This window comes from Berghia stephanieae, chromosome 4, assembly GCF_034508935.2.
Source record: "Berghia stephanieae isolate SIO BIC M18660-M18661 chromosome 4, UCSD_Bste_1.3, whole genome shotgun sequence".
Classification (NCBI taxonomy): Eukaryota; Metazoa; Mollusca; class Gastropoda; order Nudibranchia; family Aeolidiidae; genus Berghia; species Berghia stephanieae.
Genome location: NC_088363.1, coordinates 85,827,255 through 85,850,053, shown reverse-complemented (window position 1 = coordinate 85,850,053; position 22,799 = coordinate 85,827,255). Strand labels below are relative to the sequence as shown.

Sequence of the window (22,799 nt, the reverse complement as noted above, 5' to 3'; positions counted from 1 at the left end):
AAAATTAAACAATGATAGCATACTGTAATATTAGACATTGAAGTTTATACATTTAAAAATAATATCAAAGTAGGAAATTAAGAAAGTATAAGATAAAAATGGGATTCTAACATAGCCTTGCTCCGACTAGAACAAAATTTTGACAACCCAAAAATGGGTCAACCCTCTCCTTACCGCCTATTGGAAAATCGTCACATTTGTTACGATGCAACCGTCACAATTCTCATCCAGATTTCATTTCTTTTCGCTATAGCTATAAAAACTTGACATTCTGTAATAGAGCTCATATTGCCGAACAATAATATTATGTATAGAATGTTCTTGTTGCTTTTCTGTTTGAGTAAGAATACTGGGTAGCTGCAAACAGACTACGGTCAAAACATACAAGAACAGCTGCCAACATGCACAAATGGGGGCTCCAAGAATCACCAAAGTGCAACCAAGCACCACAAGATGCAAACCACCTCGTACTAGATTGCCCAGAGACAAAACTTGAAGGGGGATTTGAAACCATCAACAAATGTGATGATGACTTCAGAACCTGGATTGATATCTTGAACATAGAAGTGTAGCCGAACGATACTACTACTACTATTTCGTTATTTAATTGAACAATCGTCAACAAATGACTGAGCCTAATGTTCTTATCTCAGAAAACCAGCCATAACAATAATCTACCTCTCTACATCCTCTATAATATTATCCATTCTACTTACTACTTAGATGCCTTTCGCGTCTCGACCGAAAGATCGGTCGCCTTGGCTGTTTCCAGTATTTCCTGTGTGAGGTGTCTCCAATATTGCCGGTCCATTCATCCTTTATATATCAACCTTTCACTCTAAATTGATATTACTTTATGAGATAAAAAAAATTGAGCTTTTATATAGCGCAATATCCCCTAATTGTGCTCAAAGCGCTTTACAAGGGGGCCCTGGTCAACAGCAACATTTAACATGTAGGACGGGACAAAACGCCTGTTAGGCGATATTACATTTTTTCGGATAAAGACAACCTGTTAACGGCCAGGTACTCATTTTACACCTGAGTACGATGAGAGAATGTGAGTAAAGAGCCTTTTCCAAGGACTCAACTATGCGCAGAGCGAGGCTTGAACCCAGGACCTTCCGATCCGAAAGCGAGTGTCATACCACTAGACCATATAACCGCACAATACAAAGATACACTTTAAACACTATTGAGACAAACATAGCAAAATATAATATATTATTTCATTTCGTTTCATTTCAGTGTGTTCTCTAATGTCTACGGGAATATTCGCCATGTTTGGTTCGACGTCTCAACATTCCCACGTGACGTGTCAAGCACACAGTGAAAAGTTCCATATGCCTTTTATCACCAATAAATTGACAGGTAACATTACTAATTATTCTTTCCCCGCGATTCATTTCTACCAGAATTATAAGGGCCAAGGATATGGCATTAATTCTAGTTTTGATCTCGAAATGCTACAATAGACACGGTAACAAGAATTAAAGGGAGACACTACTCCAAAGAGGAATTAAGAAATCTCAAACAATATAGAAATGGAAAAACACACGTATCAGTCAATAATGCTGCTCTACTTAATACACAAAAATAATGCAATTTATTCCTTAAAGCATCTCATGTATAGCTTTAATATAGACTGAGCTTTCATATGAAGCTATAATTAAATGTATTCAAGGTGTTTTGAAACATCCCTTTCTCGATTCATTTAATGTGATTTTCTAAAATAAGTAACAATTTGAAATTGAATGTACGCTTCAATTTAATTACAAAAACAAATCAAATGAACGTTTCGGATTTCTCCTTTATCAACAAAACAGGATGAATGAAACACTACAGATGAATGATAATGTGATAATGTGTTTAACAACGCCACTACCACATTATCACATTCATCTGTAGTGTTTCAATCATCTTGTTTGTTGATAAAGAGGAAACCCGAAATGTTTATTTGATCTGTATTTGTAATTAAATTGAAGCTTACATTCATTTTCACATTGTTATTTATTTCTTCGAGCTTCGAGCAGCAACATTTACATTACCCAGTATTCTTTATAACATAGAACGGTGATTTGGATTCGTACTTTTCTCGGCTTATTGTTGAAAAATCCTAAATTGTCAGAACCATTACTCCTTTGAGAATGCAAACTTGGGGAAAAGACGATTGGTTTTAACCTTAACTGTTACGCCTGGTCCAATTTTATATCCTCATTAACACACTTTCCATTGTACATTTCACTCGCCTGTTCACTGCTAAAATAAATCACAATGCAATCATAGTCCTCTCTCTCTCTCTCTCTCTCTCTCTCTCTCTCTCTCTCTCTCTCTCTCTCTCTCTCTCTCTCTCTCTATCTATCTATCTATCTCTCTCTCTCTATCTATCTATCTATCTATCTCTTTATCGCACATACACACACACACACACACACACACACACACACAAACTCATACACGTATAGATAGTTCGAAGATGACGTCACTCAGGCCTTTGTTATTGTTTTTGCCATCAGCGTTTATGAGTTGTTCTCACTAAACTGTATTAACCAGACTATAAAAGTTCATGGTTACACAGAGTTTGTGTGTTGGTCCGTTATACTTCCGGATGGCAATGTTGTGAACTCCTTGGCCAAGCGCATTCTATCTATACAGACCATACACACATACTTGACCATTCGCACACACCCGTGCAAACACACAAAGAGAGAGAAAGGAAGAGAGAGAGAGAGAGAGAGAGAGAGAGAGAGAGAGAGAGAGAGAGAGAGAGAGAAGGGGGGGGGGTAGAGAAAGACATAGATAGACTCGCAGATATCATAGGTGATCTAGATAAACAATGCGTTCCCTCTATCTGTTATATATTGCTACTTTAGAATTAATATTATTTGGGCAAGTTTGATTTTCGCCAAAATAGTGGAATCACAGCCTAGTGAAAATATCAAGTTGTTTCACATTTGTGTAAAAGTTAAATTATCTTCACAGTTGGCAAGATTGATATTCTTGAATTACATTATTTTGTTAGAGTTAAAGAATTCATAAACAAGGTTTTCTTAAAATTCACTTAAATTTGTAGGAGTTACCGCCCATGATTTGATTTTTAGAAAAAAGATAAATATTTATCTTTTTAAAATAACTTGCGAATCAGACTGTATTTTATACAACTCAAATATTAGAATTTTTTGCTTGTTTAGATGCCAGTGACATGTCATGAGCCGTAGTTTTTCCATCAACAATAAAAATTTGGAACAGCATTCTTGTTTGTAGATGTAGTTATTTCTGAAAATCTTAAACAGTTCAGAGACAGAATCGCTTCTGTGTCATTTTAAACAGTAACATGCACAACAAAGCCTGCGACAATACACCCCAGGTGGTTTGCAGATAGGCAGGAAGAAGAAAAATGACAAGAATATAAATTATTTACAAGCAAAACAATCAATATTTGATTGAGTTTAGGCTAATTTGAGTTATCCCCCATACTAGTAAATAATAATAATAATAATAATAATAATAATAATAATAATAATATAATAATAATAATAATAATAATAATAATAATAATAATAATAATAATATAATAAAATAATCTAATAATAATATAATAATATAATATGAAGATGATGATGATAATAATAAATAATAATAATAATATAATAAAATAATATAATTAATATATAATAATAATAATAATAATATAATAGATGCTCTTATAGGGCGCACGGTATTCTCAACAATAGGCTCTTGGCGCTATAAACCTCTTCATCACAAAACAATATTTGAAGTACATGACATCAAAAAAGAAATGTTTTCAGAGATTTCTTGAAAACAGACAATGATTTGGATTTTCTGATGCTCTATGGAATGGTGTTCCATACAGACGGACCAAAATAGAAAGGACCTTGTTCCGCCTTTGTACGAATGCGTGGGATAGCCAAACGGGTGGTGTCATTGGAGGAACGCAAAGGTCGGGCTGTCGAATATGTCTTTAGACACTGCCTTATGAAAAAAAAACCTAGTGATTGACTTTGGTGAGAAAGTTTATCTTTCTTCACAGTTGGTAAGTTTAATATCTTTGAGAACGTGTTTAATTGGAATTTCAATCAGACTGCTTAAAGGTCATTCAGAGGTCACTCAAGTTCAAATTATGTCAGCTACACTAACATTTAATTTCTTGTACACTTTTGAGAATTTAAAGCCTTTTAAAGAACAAACATTGAATTTGTCGAGATCAATTCACATATACAGTTTTGAGAAAATTCCTTTCAATTTGTACGAGTTGTTGCCCTTGATTTTATTTTTATGTGAATATAATATTCATATTTCTTACGTATCACGGCTTTAGTTTATATTTATCAAATAATAAAATTTGCTTTTTTGAATGGCAATGCTAAGTGTATAAAATTTCAATAAGTTATCGCCCATAAGACATTAATACTAAAAAAATCGAGTTATTTAGAAATGCCATGTGACGAAAATGGTGGTGCGTCTCAGGGAAAATGGCGATGCTGTCCTTATTAATGGCATTCCATTAGATGTGCAGCTGAAGGATTTAATTTCCCTTGATAACACGGCGTGGGAAGTCATCAAACCTCAATAAATCTTTTAAAGGAGATGCAATTCTAAAACATAAACACATAATGTGTTTTAGACTCGAGGGAAGCGGCATGCTCAGCCTCGATTAAGATTACGTTAAAAACTAATGACAAAACAAAACTTGAGATTTTTATATAGTGCAATATCCACTAAAAGTCCTCAAAGCGCTTTATAAAGGGTCCCTAACCAACAGCAACACGTAAAACGAGACTTGACGCCTGTTAGGCGATATTACAATTGTTTTCCGACAGAGACAACGGATGAGAGAATGTGAGTAAAGAGCCTTTTCCAAGAACTCAATGCGCCGAGCGAGGCTCGAACCCAGGACCTTCTGATCCAAAAGCGAGTGTCATACCACTAGACCACATAGCCGCACAAAGAAAAAAGGGTAAATAAATTCCCAACAAAACCAAACAACCCCGCAATGTAACTTAAATTATAACACATTTAGCAACAAGCAGAGTTTCTTTGGTAAAACGTTTCGTATTTTGTATTCGGGGTGGTGATCTAACAGAATTCTTTAGATATGAATCATCAACATTTCCAATAAAGAAATTAAGGAGCAGGCACCAGTATCAGATAAAGATCTGACAAGTGTTGTGTATGAAAGGTGCCAGACAAAGCAAGGAAGAAAAATAAAGGAGAGAAAAAAACATCCCAAAAAAATCAGTCTATCTCGACTGGGGATTGAACCTCAGACCTTCTGATTACTGGTCAGACGTGCTACCATTAACCAAATTAACATGCAGGATGAGACATGGAACCTATTTTTTAAAATGAGCTTATATATAGCGCAATATCCACTAAACGTGCTCAAAGTGCTTTACAAGGGGTCCCTGGTCACCAGCAACATTTAACATGTAGGACGGGATATGCCGCCTGTAAGGCGATATTACAATGTTTCCGACCGAGACAACCCTGTTAACGGCCTGGTATTCACTGTACAGTTGGGTACAGTGAGAGAATGGGAGTAAAGAGCCTTTTCCAAGGACTAAACATTGCTTAGAGCGGGATCGAACCCACGGCCTTCCGATCCGAAGGCGAGTGTCATAGATTATATAGCCGCACATATAACGAGAGAATGGAGAGAGAGTTTGAAAAGAACGAGAGAGAGAGAGAGATATATAGATAGATAGAGAGAGAGGGAGGGAGAGACAGAGAGAGAGAGAGAGACAGAGAGAGAGAGAGACAGAGAGAGGGAGATAGAGATCTATAATTTCCTGAAAAGATGTTTTGATTATTGTTGACTGGTCTATAATTTATCACGCGATATGATGTCTGCTGGGTGATATTTTTATCAATGGGTGAAGGAGAATTATCGATCATGAATGTCAAATAATGTCAAAGGGAGCTTCGTTTACTCAATGATTTTCTAATATCAAAATTGTCACTTTTTGATGTTGATCTCATTCATCCCAACACTAAGAAGCGTTAAAGAGAAACAATTGCATATTATATTATTCGGAGCCATAATTTAATCTCAGTAAGCGCCGTGCTTTACGTATTGTATTATTTTAACTCTCCTTACCGATCATTTTCAAGATTTTTGTGGAAATGCCATACAGATACAACACACAAAATAAATGTAAAAACTCAAATTCAAAAGCATTTATCACATTGGAACACCCGCCAAGCCCAATGATTTGGGGAGCATTTTTCAAGTCAGGAACTGCCGGTCTATATTTTTTTGATCCTGGAACAACGATGAATAGCCAAAAATACCTGGAACTACTGAAAGACAAACTACATTCTAATCTGCAGTCACACCTGTGTAATATATTCATGCACGACGGTTCCCCTTGCCACAGAGCAAAAATTGTTCAGGACGTTCTTTTGAAGAACAAGGTCACGACCTTGGAATGACACGGAAACAGTCCAGATCGCAATCCGATAGAGAATCTGTGGCACTACATGAAAAACAAGATAGCAGACAAACATCCAGCGAACAGTAAAGCCCTTGTTGAAGCAATCAACGATGTTTGGAGTCAAGAGCTTTCTCCAGAATACTGCCAAAGCCTGATTTCCAGCATGCCTCGACGGATCAAAGCTATCCTCAAAGCAAAAGTTGGACATACAAAATACTGAAATATGGTTCAAAGATCCAGTAAAGGTATTAAATAATATTTTTAATCCTTTGAAGTGAGTTTGTTTATTTTTCCTTGTATCACAAGGTTTAGATTTTATGTTTATTAATTTATTTATTTTGGTCTTAAATTTATGGCCACGACTGTAATAATAATTTAATCTTCATTGTCCAAAAAATGGCATTTGGTTTACACTGTTTGAAATTAGAAATACAATACATAGATTGATAGACAAAAATACATTAATAATATAATAATATTATATCAAAATGATAAATGATATAAACATCAAAATGAAAATGACATTAACAGTTTCGAAAACCCATTCATACTTTCTCTTACACGCACACCTCCACACGTCCCTACACTCCCCCCCCCCCCCGACACACACACACACACTCGGATAGGAGCATAAAAGCTTGGAAAGTTGGAGAGGTATAACATTGATAGTAAAGGCGAAGACAGCGATACATATTTTAGTCTCCAGTTATGGGTCTTTTAATTCTGTGTTCCAAAAGTTATGTCCAATATTGATGTGTTTCAATTTTTCACTCACGCTTTTTTACACGTTTTCCTAATTACTCGTAGTTCCAACGAGTGGTTCACCTAATTTTCTGCTGTGTTGTCTTTAAGAGTGAAAACAACTCACATAGTCTTGCCATATGGAATAGTCGATAAAATCGTATTTTGAATTATAAAATAAAAGCGTGCTCATCCAGAGTGTTGTTTTTAACTCAAAACACACTTAGTGATTACACAATCCAAATGAGGTATTGCTTTTGATATTTTAACGAAAACTTTTATTTGTGGATTTATTATTCAAGATGGTCAAGTTGAATAATTCAGCGCGTGATCGCGCAATTCTTATGATTAATTCGGGGATTGAAGTTTCCTCTCAACAGCTCTTATGTAGTATTGATTATTGCTTTTCGATTTGCAATTCATTATTTTACTCGATTCTTTGATATAATATTTTAGAATAATATATTTTGTTGTTGTTGTATTTTTTCTATTATTTTAATTTGTTTTAAATTAAAAAAAATATATAACTTTGAAACACACCCTTCCTCTCCCGTTCTACCACTTTCACTCCGCCCCCCCCCCCCCCCCCCTTCTCTCTTTCTCTCTCTCTCTCTCTCTCTCCCCTCTCTCTCTCTCTCTCTCTCTCTCTCTCTCATTCTATCTTCCTGACTTTTTAAATAGGTTCTTGAATTCTTCCTCATCTAAACGTATTGGCTCCTCCATGTTGCTCGATTCAGTGTGATCGTTGGTGGCTGTAGAACAGTTGTTAAATGTGCAATAGAAATCATTAAGCTTGTTTACATCTAGAGTGTTACCGTGTAGATTGGGACCTTTTTTTTCCTTTCAATATCACCCATTTGACGGATCATATTCCAGTCCTCAGCAGCATTCAAATTCCTTATTTTATCTTCCATTGTATTTTTATAAGATATTTTCCTTTATTTGATTGCTTTTTAAAAGACTTTTCTCTACTTCATTTTGTTTGATTTGATCGCCAGCCATGTGAGCCAATTTGTTCTCATTGCTCAAATATTTGAGGCTTTTGGTAATCCACGGCTTGTTTTTAGATAATATATCTTGACAACTTTACGTTTTAAACAGAGATCATAGCAAAAAGTAATGTAGTCTGTCACCTCGTTGGTCCACACGTCATCTATACATCCCATTGTGTGCAGTCAAAACATCTTTGTAAATCTGATTTATCATTTGTTGACCACTTTCGAGTTGAAATGTCTATAGGTTTATGTTGTTTTAATCGCTTCTTGTATGATGTTAGTAAAAGTACGCTTGTGTGATCAGGTGTTCGTATGATTTTTGAATGCTTTTGTATGCGTTCTGGATGTTGCTATTGCACATAGACGTCTATCAAAATTTTATTATAGCCAGTCAGAATTTTAACAAATTGATGAAATGTAGAATTGAGTGATGGACACTGCTTAAAGTTACCAAGGATAATGACTGGTGCATCTTGATGTTTTCGTAGACAACAGAATGCTTGTTCATCAATAATATCTTGGGCAGTGATTTTGTTTGCGTCTGGTGATATGATATAGACAACGATGACGTAAATTACGGGAAATTCTCGTGGCTGATAAAATTGTCTCAAAGACACACACACAAGAGTTCTAAATTATTTCCACTTATATTTTCACAATAATATTATTTGTCGTTGACATGAAGACATATTCCACCACCTGTGTGAAGCATGTTGGGAGTTGGAGGTATGGGCTGGATATACTGTTAAAACCGGTTTTATCATTGGGTAACGTCAAATTCCTCTCCTTAACTAAAGGACTGCCAGTGATGCTCATTTAACACGCTCGGGGTAATACTGTAGTTTCCTTTGTGTATATCTCGCAGCTCTCCTCTGGATCATCTCTATTGGGATTTCACGTAGGGATCCCAAACAGTGCTGCCATGCCATATCATTATTATTCAAACAGGGATCTTACTAACGCTTTACATGCTTTATTTCTCAGTGCGATGGATTTTATTTGAAAGTTCCTTCGAAAGAAGCCAAAAATCTTGTTGGCTTAAGTGGCAAGATTTGAAACTGTCATTTTCGTTTCGTGATCGTTTTTTCTTCTTTTTTTCCGTTATATTTTGTCCAATATTGAATAATCCACAGCTCCACACAGTTACCCGAAGTATCAGAATCGAGACTTTTGACAAGTTGAACCAATCGATTAAAGCAAAATTTTCTAGTTGTAATAAAATTAGAAGCTCTGACTACGATTGTCCAACACTAATCAAACGCCTTATTCTATTTTAGTTTAAATGTATATAACCTTTCAAAATCATTGAATTAAGCTGCCCATAATTCTTCTTTAAGTCTCTGCATAAAAGATTTTCGACAAGTCATCTAAATTCGTCGATATTTGAAGTGTAATCAAAATTATGAGAGGTATTTCGTTACTGTACGTAAGTCCGATAATACTATAATTTGTCATGTCTTAATTTTCATTCTTTTTTTTTCAGGCCCTATCCCACCAGAGCCGTCCCCGTACATGTTGTTTGCCAGACCTGTCTATGCCGATGCTGTTGTGGATCTTATCAAGTATTATAAATGGAAACGTGTGGAATACATCTACGACTCAGATGAGGGTGAGTACAGAATATCATTTGAGTGGCTTTGGGGTCAGGTGGTGGTATGGCAGTCGGCTTATGACCTGCTCGTGTTGATTTCGAGTCCCACGTAGTTGAGTCCTTGAAAGAAAAGCACATTGGTCTTATCTTGTAATAAAATCAAGCGATACCTAGCATGGTTAGTAACCTAATGTGTGATAATTGTGCGGCTATGTGGTCTAGTGGTATGACACTCGCTTTCGGATCGGAAGGTCCTGGGTTCGAGCCTCGCGCTCGGCGCATAGTTGAGTCCTTGGAAAAGGCTCTTTACTCACATTCTCTCACCTTACCCAGGTGTAAAATGAGTACCTGGCCGTTAACAACGTTGTCTTTGTCAGAAAAATTGTAATATCACCTAACAGGCGTTATGTCCCGTCCTACATGTTAGATGTTGCTGTTGACCAGGGTCCCCTTGTAAAGCGCTTTGAGCACATTTAGTGGATATCGCGCTATATAAAAGCTCAATTATTATATTATTATAATTATCGCGGACTCTGACCCCAACATCGTGTTCTTGATTCAAATATGATTACACTCCTCAACCAACTCGAGTCAGATGTGAATATGAGTAGTTAGCAATATTATTATTATTATTATTATTATTATTATTATTATTATTATTATTATTATTATTATTATTATTATTATTATTATTATTATTATTATTATTATTATATCATTGTTATAATTATTTGATATAGCGCCAGTATCTACAAATAGCGTTGGTAGAGTGGCTCAGCGGTACGGTCCTTGCTTTGTACCCAAAAGGTACTAAGTTCGACTACCCGCTTCGTTGTGTGGCCTTGAGCAAGTCACCTCGCCCTAGCTCACTTTGTGGCGCTGCACTACAGCTGATGCCTCGGTTATTTCAGTCTTCACCTTGGAATAGACCCTAAAGACAATTTCCCATTGGGGATGAATAAAGGGAATTTTTGTAATACTGCTCAGAGATGCTTTACAATAGTTTTTTTTTTTTTTGGTATCACACAAGTTCATCATTCGACCACAAAATCACCACAACAGTCACACAATATCATGTTCGAAGTTCACATAGAATCACGATAAACAGAATGAAAAAGATTGGTTTTTAAATTCCGGTTGAAGACTGTTAGACTTTCACGTTGTCGGCACTTTGTTGCGTCGAATTTTTCCTCTTTTTTTTCCGAAAATATCGTATTAAAAAACAAGGGTGCAGGCACCGGTGTAACTCAAATGTTTTCATCCTCGTCCTCTCGTGTTCAATATTTATGTTGTGCGATGCAAGCGAGGGTTCACAACGTAAATCGCATACCCTTGTGAAGGATAAGGAATTAAAATTGTCCCAAATATCGGGAACCTCTGTGGTGTAATGGTAGCACGTCTGGCCGGTGATCAGGTCTGAACTTCGACCCCTCAGTCGAGTTGACTGATGTTTTGGGCACCTCTTTTTCCGAATCATTGAGACCCAACTTGGGTCGTCGTTATATTTGTGATTATGTTTGTATGCTGATAAAATTTGGCTCACAAATATTAAAGATATTGCCCATTTCTGTGATAAATAACATTTGTCAAATTTTATCATTTTTAAAAACTCAAATGAATTAACCCGAAACAAGTTTAAAGTTACTTTTGCCCATGTGTGTATAATGCTCAATGCGTTTTACATTGTTATTTAAAAGAAAATTTTTTAATGCATTTCTTGTACCATAACCCACAACCCCCCCCCCCCACACACACACACACACACACACACGTGCGCGTGCGCACAGATACACACTTGAATGTTTCACACAGAGGTTTATAACCACACAATATGTCTCAGCTTAAAAATAGGCAGATGCCAAAAGAGACAGGTAATGGTTTTACAACACAGGTAGCAACGCTGCCCACAGCAAGACTCGAGCCTGTCACCTATAGATCACAAACCGAATACCCTACCACTACACCATACAGCGATATCTAAAGTCTCTTTATACCAATTTCTTGATCCACCAAGACATAATGCCGTGTTGAAGCAACGGATGGAATTTTTAAATTAAGATTCAAAGTTGGAGTTTATTGTTGTCGAACTGTTTTGTTTGTATCATTGCCATAGTTACCACCAGATTTTCATCTCAGAATAATTTTGTTGACTTTGGAGGGCCGTCTAGCAATAGGGACAAATTATATGCCGTGATATTCCACGAGTCTATGAGCTTGGAAACCCACGGGGATCGGGCTAGGCGAAGAACCACAGTATTCAAAAACACATTGCGTGCTGCAGTGATTGAGACAACATAGGTTTGTCTGTCTGACACTGAGAAAAACACTTTTATTTTCTGACCTTACTCTTTATCTTACATCATATATCACTAAATTATAAAAGCCATTAACTTTTCAAAAGGCCGTAAACCCCTTCTTTACCACCTATAGGAAAATTGTCACATTCAGTTACGATGCAGCCAACATTTTTCTTATTCTGATTCCTTACATCATAATATATTTGAACAAAAATGTTTATTATAGTTAAAGTATATCAACACTGCGTTGAAGAACTCGTTTAGCACAAAGACATAATATGTATATCAAGAACTAACAGCTTTTGGGTTTGAGTGAAATAAATCTATTTTTGTATAGGTTGAGTGTGAAGTTTTGGGTAAAATCCGGAAAATGGCCGGTAAGGAGAGAGTTAAACCCGAGACAATTTAAAAAGAAGTGTCAGGTATGAGACGTTTTGACAATTCAAGACGGATCAATATATATGAAGTTAAGACGTTTCTGGTCAAAACAGAAGCGGCGTTTTGTCAGTTTGAGACGGTATCAGTATCAAGACCATCATGACAAGATTATCAGCAGTAAGTAGTGAACTAGATCTATCAAGATGGAAAGAACGGCGAGGATTCAGGATGTGATTGGGACATGGATACATATTGAAAGCATGTACCTGCAGGTTAGTAGTTATATATATATATATATATATATATATATATATATATATATATATATATATATATATATATTATTATATATATATATATATACTAGTAAAAAGCCCGCAATTTCGCGGGGAAAGAACTATTTTCATTCGGTACTGTACTCACCATCATTTAATGAGGGCAGATTGGTAAACAACGTTGTCTGTGTAATTTGGTATATCTTTGGTTGATTTTTCTGTGTGGCCCAATAATATATTTAATAATATATTCCCTTAACTAACCCCAAGAAAAAAATAAACCTAGTACCTTTAATTAACCCCAATAGGAAAAACAAACACCCTAGCACTTTAATAATACTTATGACTAACCCTAATAGGAAAAAAAATCATCCGATCTCGAGCTAACCGTAATAGAAAAAATCATGACAAATTGACTAAATAAACGCCTGACAAAAGATCAAAGGTGAAAATACAAATTTAAAGAATACTGGGGATGTAGGAGCTTTCGGAATGTCTCCCCTTTACTTAACTTATGGAAAAACAAGCTTCCTAGCACCTTTAATAAGACTTATGACTAACCTCTCGAGCTAACCCTAATAGAAAAAAAAACAACTCTCGGACTGCTTTGCACTACCTTTCAATATTTAACAAATCAAAATGGCGGCTGAAAATCAAAACAATGGTCAAATTAAGAAATTTTAAACTTTCACAAATCTATCAAGGTTTGTTCTAGAGTTTTTAAAATACTTCTAGATATAATGACAGATTGAATAAATAAATGCCTGACAAAATATCAAAGGTGAAAATACAAATTTAAAGAATACTGGGGATGTAGGAGCTTTCGGAATGTCTCCCCTTTACTTAACTTATGGAAAAACATACATCCTAGCACCTTTACTAAGACTTATGACTAACCTTAATAGAAAAAGAATACCCTCGATCTCGAGCTAACCCTAATAGTAAAAAAAGAATCAAAATGGCGACTGAAATACCTTCATGTGATCAAGTGAATAATATCACTATGAATGCCACGATTTGCTGAAAAATGCCAACACCCACACACACATGTATAAACCACACACAACACACACACACACAAACACACACACGCACACACACACACAAACATACACACTGATCACCGCTAAATCAACAACACAACGGAAGTAATAATAATACTTGATGTCATAAATAGATGACGCAAATTGACAACTTTTTACAGTGTCAAAATTAGTTGATTTTGGGAGTCAAGTGTCGTCGTTGGTACATATTTTATTATATCTGTTTGACTCAACGAACTTTCAAACTGACTTTAAATTATAAAAGGAAATCAAGTTATCTGTTTATCTATCTGTAAAAATACATTTCTAATTTTCAAATCTTTCAGTAGAGTTGTGCGCCGTATCAATTTTTTTATTGACTCAAATAAGCACAATGTTCTCCACAATGCTATATTTTTTAAAGAAAGGATATATATAGTAAAATTCCCTTTATTCACCCCGAAGAGGAAATTTGGCTTTGAGGTCTATTCCAAGGGAAGACTGGAATAACCCAGGCGTCAGCTGCAGCGCAGCGCTTCTAGTGAGCTAGGGCTAGGTAACTTGCTCAAGGCCACACAACGAGGCGGGTAGTCGAACTCAATACCTATTGGATTGGGTACGAAGCAAAGAGCATACCACTGAACCACACACACACATATATATATATATATATATATATGTGTGTGTGTGTGTGTGTGTGTTCTTGTGTGTGTGCTTGAGAGAGTGAGAAAGAAATAGAGAGAGAATGAGGGAGAGAGAGAGAGAGAGAGAGAGAGAGAGAGAGAGAGAGAGAGAGAAAGAAAGAGAAAAGGGTAGAGGGAAGAGAGAGACGGCCGGGGGGGGGGGGGGGGGGCAGTCCAGGCAAATAGGAAGAGAGTCTTAAGTTGAACATTGAAACGATTTTACCTTTTCTCAATAATAAATAATAGAAGGAATAAAGAAAGCATGATTGATGAGGGGGAAAAGACACATAACCAACGTGAAATCATGAAAGGAATAGGAGAGGCGGGAGCACCGATGAATTTTCTAAAATAGAAAAGGGAAGGGGGCATAAATGAATAAATTAATCACAATACCGAAAAAGACAGACAACAAAAATGAAGGGTTTGAATAAATCAGTTGAATAAGAAAAGGAATTTATATATATATATATATATATATATATATATATATATATATATATATATATTATATATATATACATACATACAGAGGGAGAATGGGAGAGAGAACGTGGGATTATGGAGACAGAACATCGATGAAGGGAAGGATTGCAATCAATCTGAAGTTGATTTTGAACAACTCGTAGTTAATCGAGAAATTTCTATATTTGTAATCATTACACAATCCACTGTTCTATCGTCAGAAATGAAGTTTATATTTTGGCGTGAAGAAGAATTACTTAAAATATTCGATGAATTATGATAGACTACTACATCTAAACATTTTTTTAGATTATTAAAATCTCAGACCTCTTTGGAATTTCGGGGTTGAGATGAGTTTTTTTTACAAGCAGAGGATCGTCTTATTTCATCGATACTTGAAGTAAAACCAAAAATGAAAAGTTTCAGGCCGGGTGTGTTTCCACTTAAAACGAACAGAGTAATCCTCATAAGTTTTGCCTGCCAAGGTAAAATTATTTTTCCTGTCATTGCCTGTGTTTGATGACTCAGTTTTCAATGACCGTTGACTTATCTGTACACTTGTTATTTGTTGGAACGTGGATTTTTTACTTTTTTATTTTATTTCTATTTTTATTTATTTATTTTTCTATTTTTTCCTAGAAATGTTTTTCTGTCATTGTTTGTGCTCGATGACTTATTGTTGACAAATTTTTATATATGTTATTTAATTTGTTTCCTGAAAAATAATTTCCATGTGTTTATATATAACTATGGTCAATTTATGGATATTTATTTTTTTAATTCATGTATTTATGTCTTTATTGATTATATTCATATTTATATATTTATTTATCTATTTAATTATTTTGGTCGTTTCCTTTTACCTGTATTGCTTTGACATTTTATGTAAATGCATGGTTCATATTGCCAATTGCCCAAAAGAAACCTTTGAATTGAATTGAACATGAAATTATTGACAGGGTTGCGTTGCTAGTATCGTCGTATGAATTGCTTGTGTTTTAACACACACTTTGTCCCACTGACTTACCCTATCATTCAAAATACGTGGCTATAACTACAACTTAATCTGAATGGCAATTTCTGGTCTGCACGTGTGAGTCAAAAGTTGTGGTTTAACTGTTAAATGAGTTATGAAGAGGAAAAAAGTGACCGTGTCACTAGAAATAGGGACTTATTGTATGCCGTGCTACTCCACAAGTATATGAGCTTGGAAATCCACACTAATACGCTTCAACAGTCATGACGTCACTTCCCTCGTAATGACGCATGGTAACATAGCAACTGGCTCTAAACTATCGGAACAATGGCGGACGCCCTTATGAAATATTTCTCCCACGAGCATAAAAGTGTATCCAGAGGAGAAAAACATTATAAATATGATCATGTTTTGACTTTTATACATTCTGATCACATGACATATGAAAAGTTCTAGCCAGCATGAAGAATAAAAAGTACCCATTTTCTTTGTTTAGAACCAGGCTGCTCGCCGTTGCTGAGCGACGTGACATCAGACTATTGTATCCAATTAAGCTAGGTGAAGATCGACAGTGTACCTAATACTTTAAGTTAGATCTAACAAACCCAGCTACCGAATCACTGATGGGGGAACAAAATGGTCATGGAATAAGTTCGACTGCACCCGGGGACCCAAGTGAGCAATTGGGACCCGCTCCATGCGGCACTGTTTCATACACCATTTTTTCAGATCGATATTTAACACCAGTGCCTGCTCCCTAATTTGTGACTGGGCAGGCAGTTGGTCAGACTACCACATTTGCAGTTGTCATTTCTATGACCTCTTCATAAAAAAAAACGAAGTCGAAAAAAAGTCAAGCACGGTGATGCGTGACAAAATAAATGTCATTTTGACATGTTTCCCAGAACAACCGTCAGGATAATCTGGAATAAAAAAGAAAAAACACTATTGCCTTGCATGACAAAATCCTTGTTGAAATTTTGAGAAAAATCCTTCAAATTAGTATATCACTCATTTACAACGACCCCCATCTCCTTAAACCTGAGACTTCAAAGATGATTCTTCTTCAAAAAAGTTTGGCAAGCTGTGAATAACTTAATTTACGTATTTGAAGTGAAATGTTTCTGTCCAAAATGAAAAAAGGTGTTTTGTTAGTGTGTGACAGTTGGGCATTGTCTTGATTTATTCAGCTGGAGGCAACACAGGTCCTCACACTCTTTGGCCTCGTCATATTGGGTGTCTGTGGCAGCTTCAAAATGCACGTTCCTTATCTAATTGCTGTTTGAGGTTTCTACTTCAATGATAATTAATATCTAGCTCAGTACATTATCATATAATTTCGTATCTATACTTAGTCATCTATCGGCATTAATGAGGATGGCCCATTACAACTATTATTACGATTTTTGTTATTATTAGTTTGGTAGCTTTTTTTCGGTAAATGTCAAAATATAACCAACAATTTGTTTTATGAAAAGCATGACATTAGCATTGATAGTCTTAATGTCATCAAGCCTACGTTCCTATAATGAAGTCACCAACTACAACAGTGTTTGTAACCAAAAATAGAAAGACACAAATGAAACGAATCAAAAAAAAATCATGCGACTGGCATGTCCCATGTTTGTTCTGTGATGAAAGAGAGAGAAAAAATAAAACCGATGCTTTAGGAAGACAACAAGGTGTTCCATGTGAGGCTTTGCGGCTCTAGTGGTATGACGCAAGACTTCTAACCTGTATGATTTGAGTCTTGCTATAGTAGTCCAGCTTCGAAAGTCTTCCTCCGCCCGAAGAACTGTTTCATATCCACCTGCAAGTTTAGTAACTGGACAATGGAGGACGATATGACCGCTAGTCTCTGGAGCTGCCTAACATTTCCTTCAGGCATTACTGTTCCCAAGTTTCCATTTGCACGTATTTGATGCAGTTCTACCATGTCCTGTTAAGAAGCGACTTGAGGAAACCCAGTATTTCCTGGCATTGTGGAATGGAGGCCTTCTTTTGGTGGGATCCATTATGATGTTTCCTCTTCTTGGTATTTCCCAGTTACACAATTCTCTCCCGTTCTCTTCCATGTTGAAGTCTCGATTTGAGCCTTGTTGTTGAAGGGGCTCCCTTTTTATTATTTTATAGGGGTATTATCTGTGGCTTCGTCAATTCTAGCATGCATTCTTTGATTAGCGTCTTGTCTTCTAAGACTTGGCGGTGCAATGCCGCTCAGTGTTGGGAGCCACTGAGTTGGAGTTGACTTGAGACATCCTGTTATTATTCTCATTGATTCTCTTAATCGGATGTCAATGCGGTTTACATGTGAGCTCCTCATACAAATTGGTGCACAGTATTCTCCCACACTGTAGCAAGGTGCCATAGAAGTCGTTCTCGTACCTGTGGTGTGGTTCCCTATGTGATACTTGCAGGTTTTCTCACCAGGCTGATTCTTTCTGCGATTTTTTTGCAGTTCCCTCAATGTTTTTCCGGTAATTTAACTGTCCATCCAATTGATGCCGAGGTATTTAGGATTGGGGTCTGGGGGTAGTTTTGACTTACCGGCTATGATCTTCAATTCTTTTTCTTTCTTTTTTTTTTGTTTTGTTTTGTTTTTGTTTTGTTTTTTGCTTCTCGATTATTTAAGTGGAAGTTTGTGAATACTGATTTGGTGGTGTTCACTTTTAGGTACCAATTATCAAAGTATCGTTTCAGGCGGGTGGCATCTTTGTTTAGAACTTCTTCAATCTCTTTCCAGGTTTTCGATTGATAGGCTAAGGCCCAGTCTTCAGTGTATCTAAATTTGAGTGCACGTCGGAGATATAAATATTGAAGAAAGTTGGTGCTAAACCTGAACCTTGTGGTACCCCGTTTTTAAGTTTTTGTGTTTTTCTTTTATTTCTTCCTATTATGACATGACATTGCCTTGTGTCAGTCATGGTAGTCTTGCCATGAGTGACTCAAAGTTTAATCATGGAAAAGACTCTTTACTCGAATTTGTTCACCGTGCTCATGGGGTAAAATGAGTATTTGGACAGTAACAGTATTGTCTCCGTCGAAAAAGAAGTAATAGCGGCGTCATGTATCGTCATAGATATTAGATGTTCCTGTTGGCTTGAGACCCCTTGTAAAGTGCAATGTGCAGGTTTTGTGGAAACTGTGCTCTATAAAACCTCGCGTCTTTGGCCAATATTTTGATGTCCGTAAGATTCAATCAAAGTCACCAAAATCGCTTCCACAAATATGAGATAGGACTAATACAGCACTATTATAATTTGTGATCTCATTGGCAAGAATGTTGATCTGTTTTCACATGTGTGCTTCCATTTACCAGTATGATAACCTGACGCTACTTTGGTTTAATATTACAGTGCTATAATAATAAATTGCGTTCGTTTGAGGATTCTTCAATTCTAACAACTTGTGGGTAAATAAAGGCTATTACGAACAAGCATTCAATTATGGTATTTATTATAATACCGTATTGTGTAAATTAACATAGATCGAAACGAGTCTTTTGAGCAATCAGCTTTCAATATCGGTATGAAATAAAGTCTGTCGATGTCCGGTAATGAATCTGGCAGATGACGATTCCCAACGTCAACTTATGACCGATCATAGCAGATGTCATAAATAATCATTGGGGTCAAAGGATGATTGAATTAACATCAATAAAAAAGCGTTGCAAGTTACTTTTATATCAGTCTGCAAAAAATAGTTGTATAATTTGTAGTTCTGCCATTAAATTATGTGCTTGTTGGCAAAAATTTGACATGGTCTGCTGCACGGAACAATTCTGACCCCCAACTCTATTTTTTAAAAAGAATAGATTATAACATAACGCTACATGGGTTTACTATTTCAGTGTTATAACATATTATGTTCGTGCGGCTATGTGGTTCTGTGGTAAGACACTCGCTTTCGGATAGGAAGTCCGGGTTCGAGCCTCGCTCGGCATATGTTGAGTCCATTGGATTAGGCTCTTGTACCACATTCTCTCACCGTACTCAGGTGTTAATGAGTACCTGGCCGTTGATAAGTTGTATCTGTTGTAATATCGCCTAACAGGCGTCATGTTTCGTTCTACATGCCACATGTTACTGTTGTTAATGGACCCCTTGTAAAGTATTTTGAGCACATTTAGTGGATATATTACGCTACATAAAAGCTCAATTTTTAAAAGCTCCATATGATACATTGGTTTGAAGATTCTACCATTATAACAACGTGACCACAGCAAATGAGGATTTTAAATGAGCATTCGCCGGCACTCTCAACATTATTTTAAAAACAAAAAAACAAAACAAGTTAAGGTCATAGTTACACAAAGGTTGTGTTGCCACTATCTCTCAATCTGTTTATCTGAGAGCAACAGCCATCTTCACATTTGCATATAGAACTACCCACTACCCACCCACCAACTAATCCTCCTCCCTGTGGATTACGGGGAAATGAGGCCGAAAAACTAACATGGAAAAGAATGCCTCTAGAGTACACTGCCCTGCACTCACAAAAGACTTCTTTCCCTTTAAGCCGCAATTTAAAAAAAAAATATTTTGCTTAAATTATCGATAAATTAAGATAAATCTCGTAAAAAAAAAAAAAACAAACGTTAATACCCGAGAGATGAAGTCTCTACAGCTAATAGGTTTTAGACTAGTAGTTATTGTTGATTTGTCGCTATCTACTTGAAGTGAAGAAAAACTGGCTAAATTGCAAAAAGTTATTGTATCAATGTAAGGCAGTTGGAATTTGATGTGTCACCAGGGTAGGTAAGTCAGACAAAATACGTTGTTTTGTATCATGTTATTGTCATAAGAATCCAGTCTATTTTAGGCGTAGCCATTTTGAAATGGGTTGAGTTCTCTTCTTCGCTACTGAGTTCAAAAGATCTTTGGTATTTAACAGTACGCTTTTAACCGGTTTGTCCTTGTTGCATATATGTATTTTTGATTATATCTTATCTTATTTTATTAAAGGCTTAAGAGGAATTATCCTTTAAATGCCTTATACAATAGTTTATAATTACAGAATCTCATATAGCTTGTATTGTATCATTTACAGACAGTTTTACACAACTTTGAATACGGATATAATTTATCGAATAAAGCTTTCATTTACCTCCTCCACAAATACATTGAAAATAGCTTGACAGAAATTCAAGGCCCTGCACCGATATAAATTGTGAGTGAATTTAGTGACTTCCTGCTTTATAATAATTAAATATTCCAATCCAACACAACAACAACAATAACAACAACAACAACAATAAGAAGAAGAAGAATTGGGGCGAAGTGGCCGAGTGGTTAAGGCATTGCACTGTGATCCGGAAGGACCCGAGCTCGAGCCCCGCTTCAGGCACTTTCGTTTTTTTTCCTTGAGCAAGATTATTAACCCCAAATTTGCTCACTTGGACAACATGGGTGATTCCTGTTGACATCAGACATCTTGTTTGATGAGTTATCTATATTCCTTCGTGGAATGCCTAGGCGACGATGCATGATTCGTGGCGCAAAAGGCATAATTTTAAAAATAAATAAATAATAAAAAAAAAATAATAATAATAATAATAATATAATGATGTGATGATGATGCTCATGGTGATGATCATGATGATAATGATAATGATAATAATAATGATTATATTATATTATTATTATTATTATATATTATTATTATTATTATTATTATTATCATTATCAAATTTAATATTATGATTGTATATATATAATATTATTATTATTATTATATTATTATTATTATTATTATTATTATTATTATCATCATCATCATCATTATCATCATTAATATTGTCATCATCATCGTCACCATCATCATCATATTATACACAATGAAAATGTTGCTGGTGGAAGCTCGAAGGAAAAATAAAAAGAGAAGTATTTAATTGGAAGCTTAATTTATTAGGCAAAGACGGATACTGTAGACGTTTCGGGTTTCTTCTTTATCAACAAAACACGATGGATTAAAGACTAAGGACGAGTGAGATATGTGTGAATGGCGTAGTTAAGGTGAATTAACAAAAGCAGTGATGGGACGGGAAATAGAACGCCCCTTTGACCCTTTGTAAGGAAGGGTTTCAACAAGACCCCAAAGTGGGATCTTCACTAAACAGAAAACCAATTAAGCAGTAATGTTTATTGCTTTATACTCGTATACAACAAAGAAAAAATAGGGCAAATATATAAAGCAGTGAACAAAACAAGTCGAGAGAGCACAAACATTAATTGCTACAAAGGTTAAACTATTACTACAATATAAATGGGATTTCTATTTCATCTGGGTGGGGTTCCTGACCTTCCATTGTGGGCAGGGAGGTACATTCTATGTCTTCTATCCCCCTATGTCTGTTTTCCAACATGCTTTCTGTCTTTGTCTTGGAATGAGATTACTTGGTTTTGTCTTGGCCCTGGCCGGATACCCTGGCTGGGAGGGAAACAGTCAAATGTATTGTTAGTTTTGGAAGATGATATTTTTTTTCCTTGTAAATCATCTCTCGTGCATTGTATTATGTTTTCGTTATATTACATATGATTTGTAAAACATCTGAGTGCATTCCTCTTAGTGGGGACCTGTGCTTGTGTCTTGGTGAGACTTTTAGTGATCTCAAACTAAGTAGGCCTACTTTGACAGTGTGCTTTTGGAATCTACATCTGTGTCCTATTTGAACCAATTCCCCTTTTTCTTACCTTTTCTTGGGTTTTTTAATTGTCATTCTAGAACTTTTTACTATCCCAATTTCTTCCTTCCTACTGGCGCTGATATGACCTCAATGTGTTGCAAGCGCCGTAAAACCCTTAAAAACAAAACAAAACATTTCTATTTCAACAGACAATTTACTTTGTTGTCACATCACATATTGTTACCACGAAATATTTATGTTTTTCTTAAATTTATTGATTCATCCAAACATTCGTTCTA

At 35.8% G+C, this 22,799-nt stretch overlaps 2 protein-coding genes across 3 annotated transcripts in view; both read left to right on the top strand.

Moving 5' to 3' along the window:
* LOC144971456 (inositol polyphosphate-4-phosphatase type I A-like) overlaps nt 1-22,799 on the top strand; it is a 239,102-nt gene that overhangs the window by 81,103 nt on the left and 135,200 nt on the right. The gene's annotated exons all lie outside the window — the stretch shown is intronic.
* The window catches only part of LOC144971451 (glutamate receptor-like), an 86,595-nt gene that overhangs the window by 48,816 nt on the left and 14,980 nt on the right, over nt 1-22,799 (top strand). For both annotated transcript variants that reach the window (XM_078912369.1, XM_078912370.1), the window contains 2 exons: nt 1,249-1,371; nt 9,675-9,800. In XM_078912369.1, coding sequence (XP_078768495.1) covers nt 1,249-1,371; nt 9,675-9,800 — 249 coding nt within the window. The remainder of the gene's footprint in view (nt 1-1,248; nt 1,372-9,674; nt 9,801-22,799) is intronic.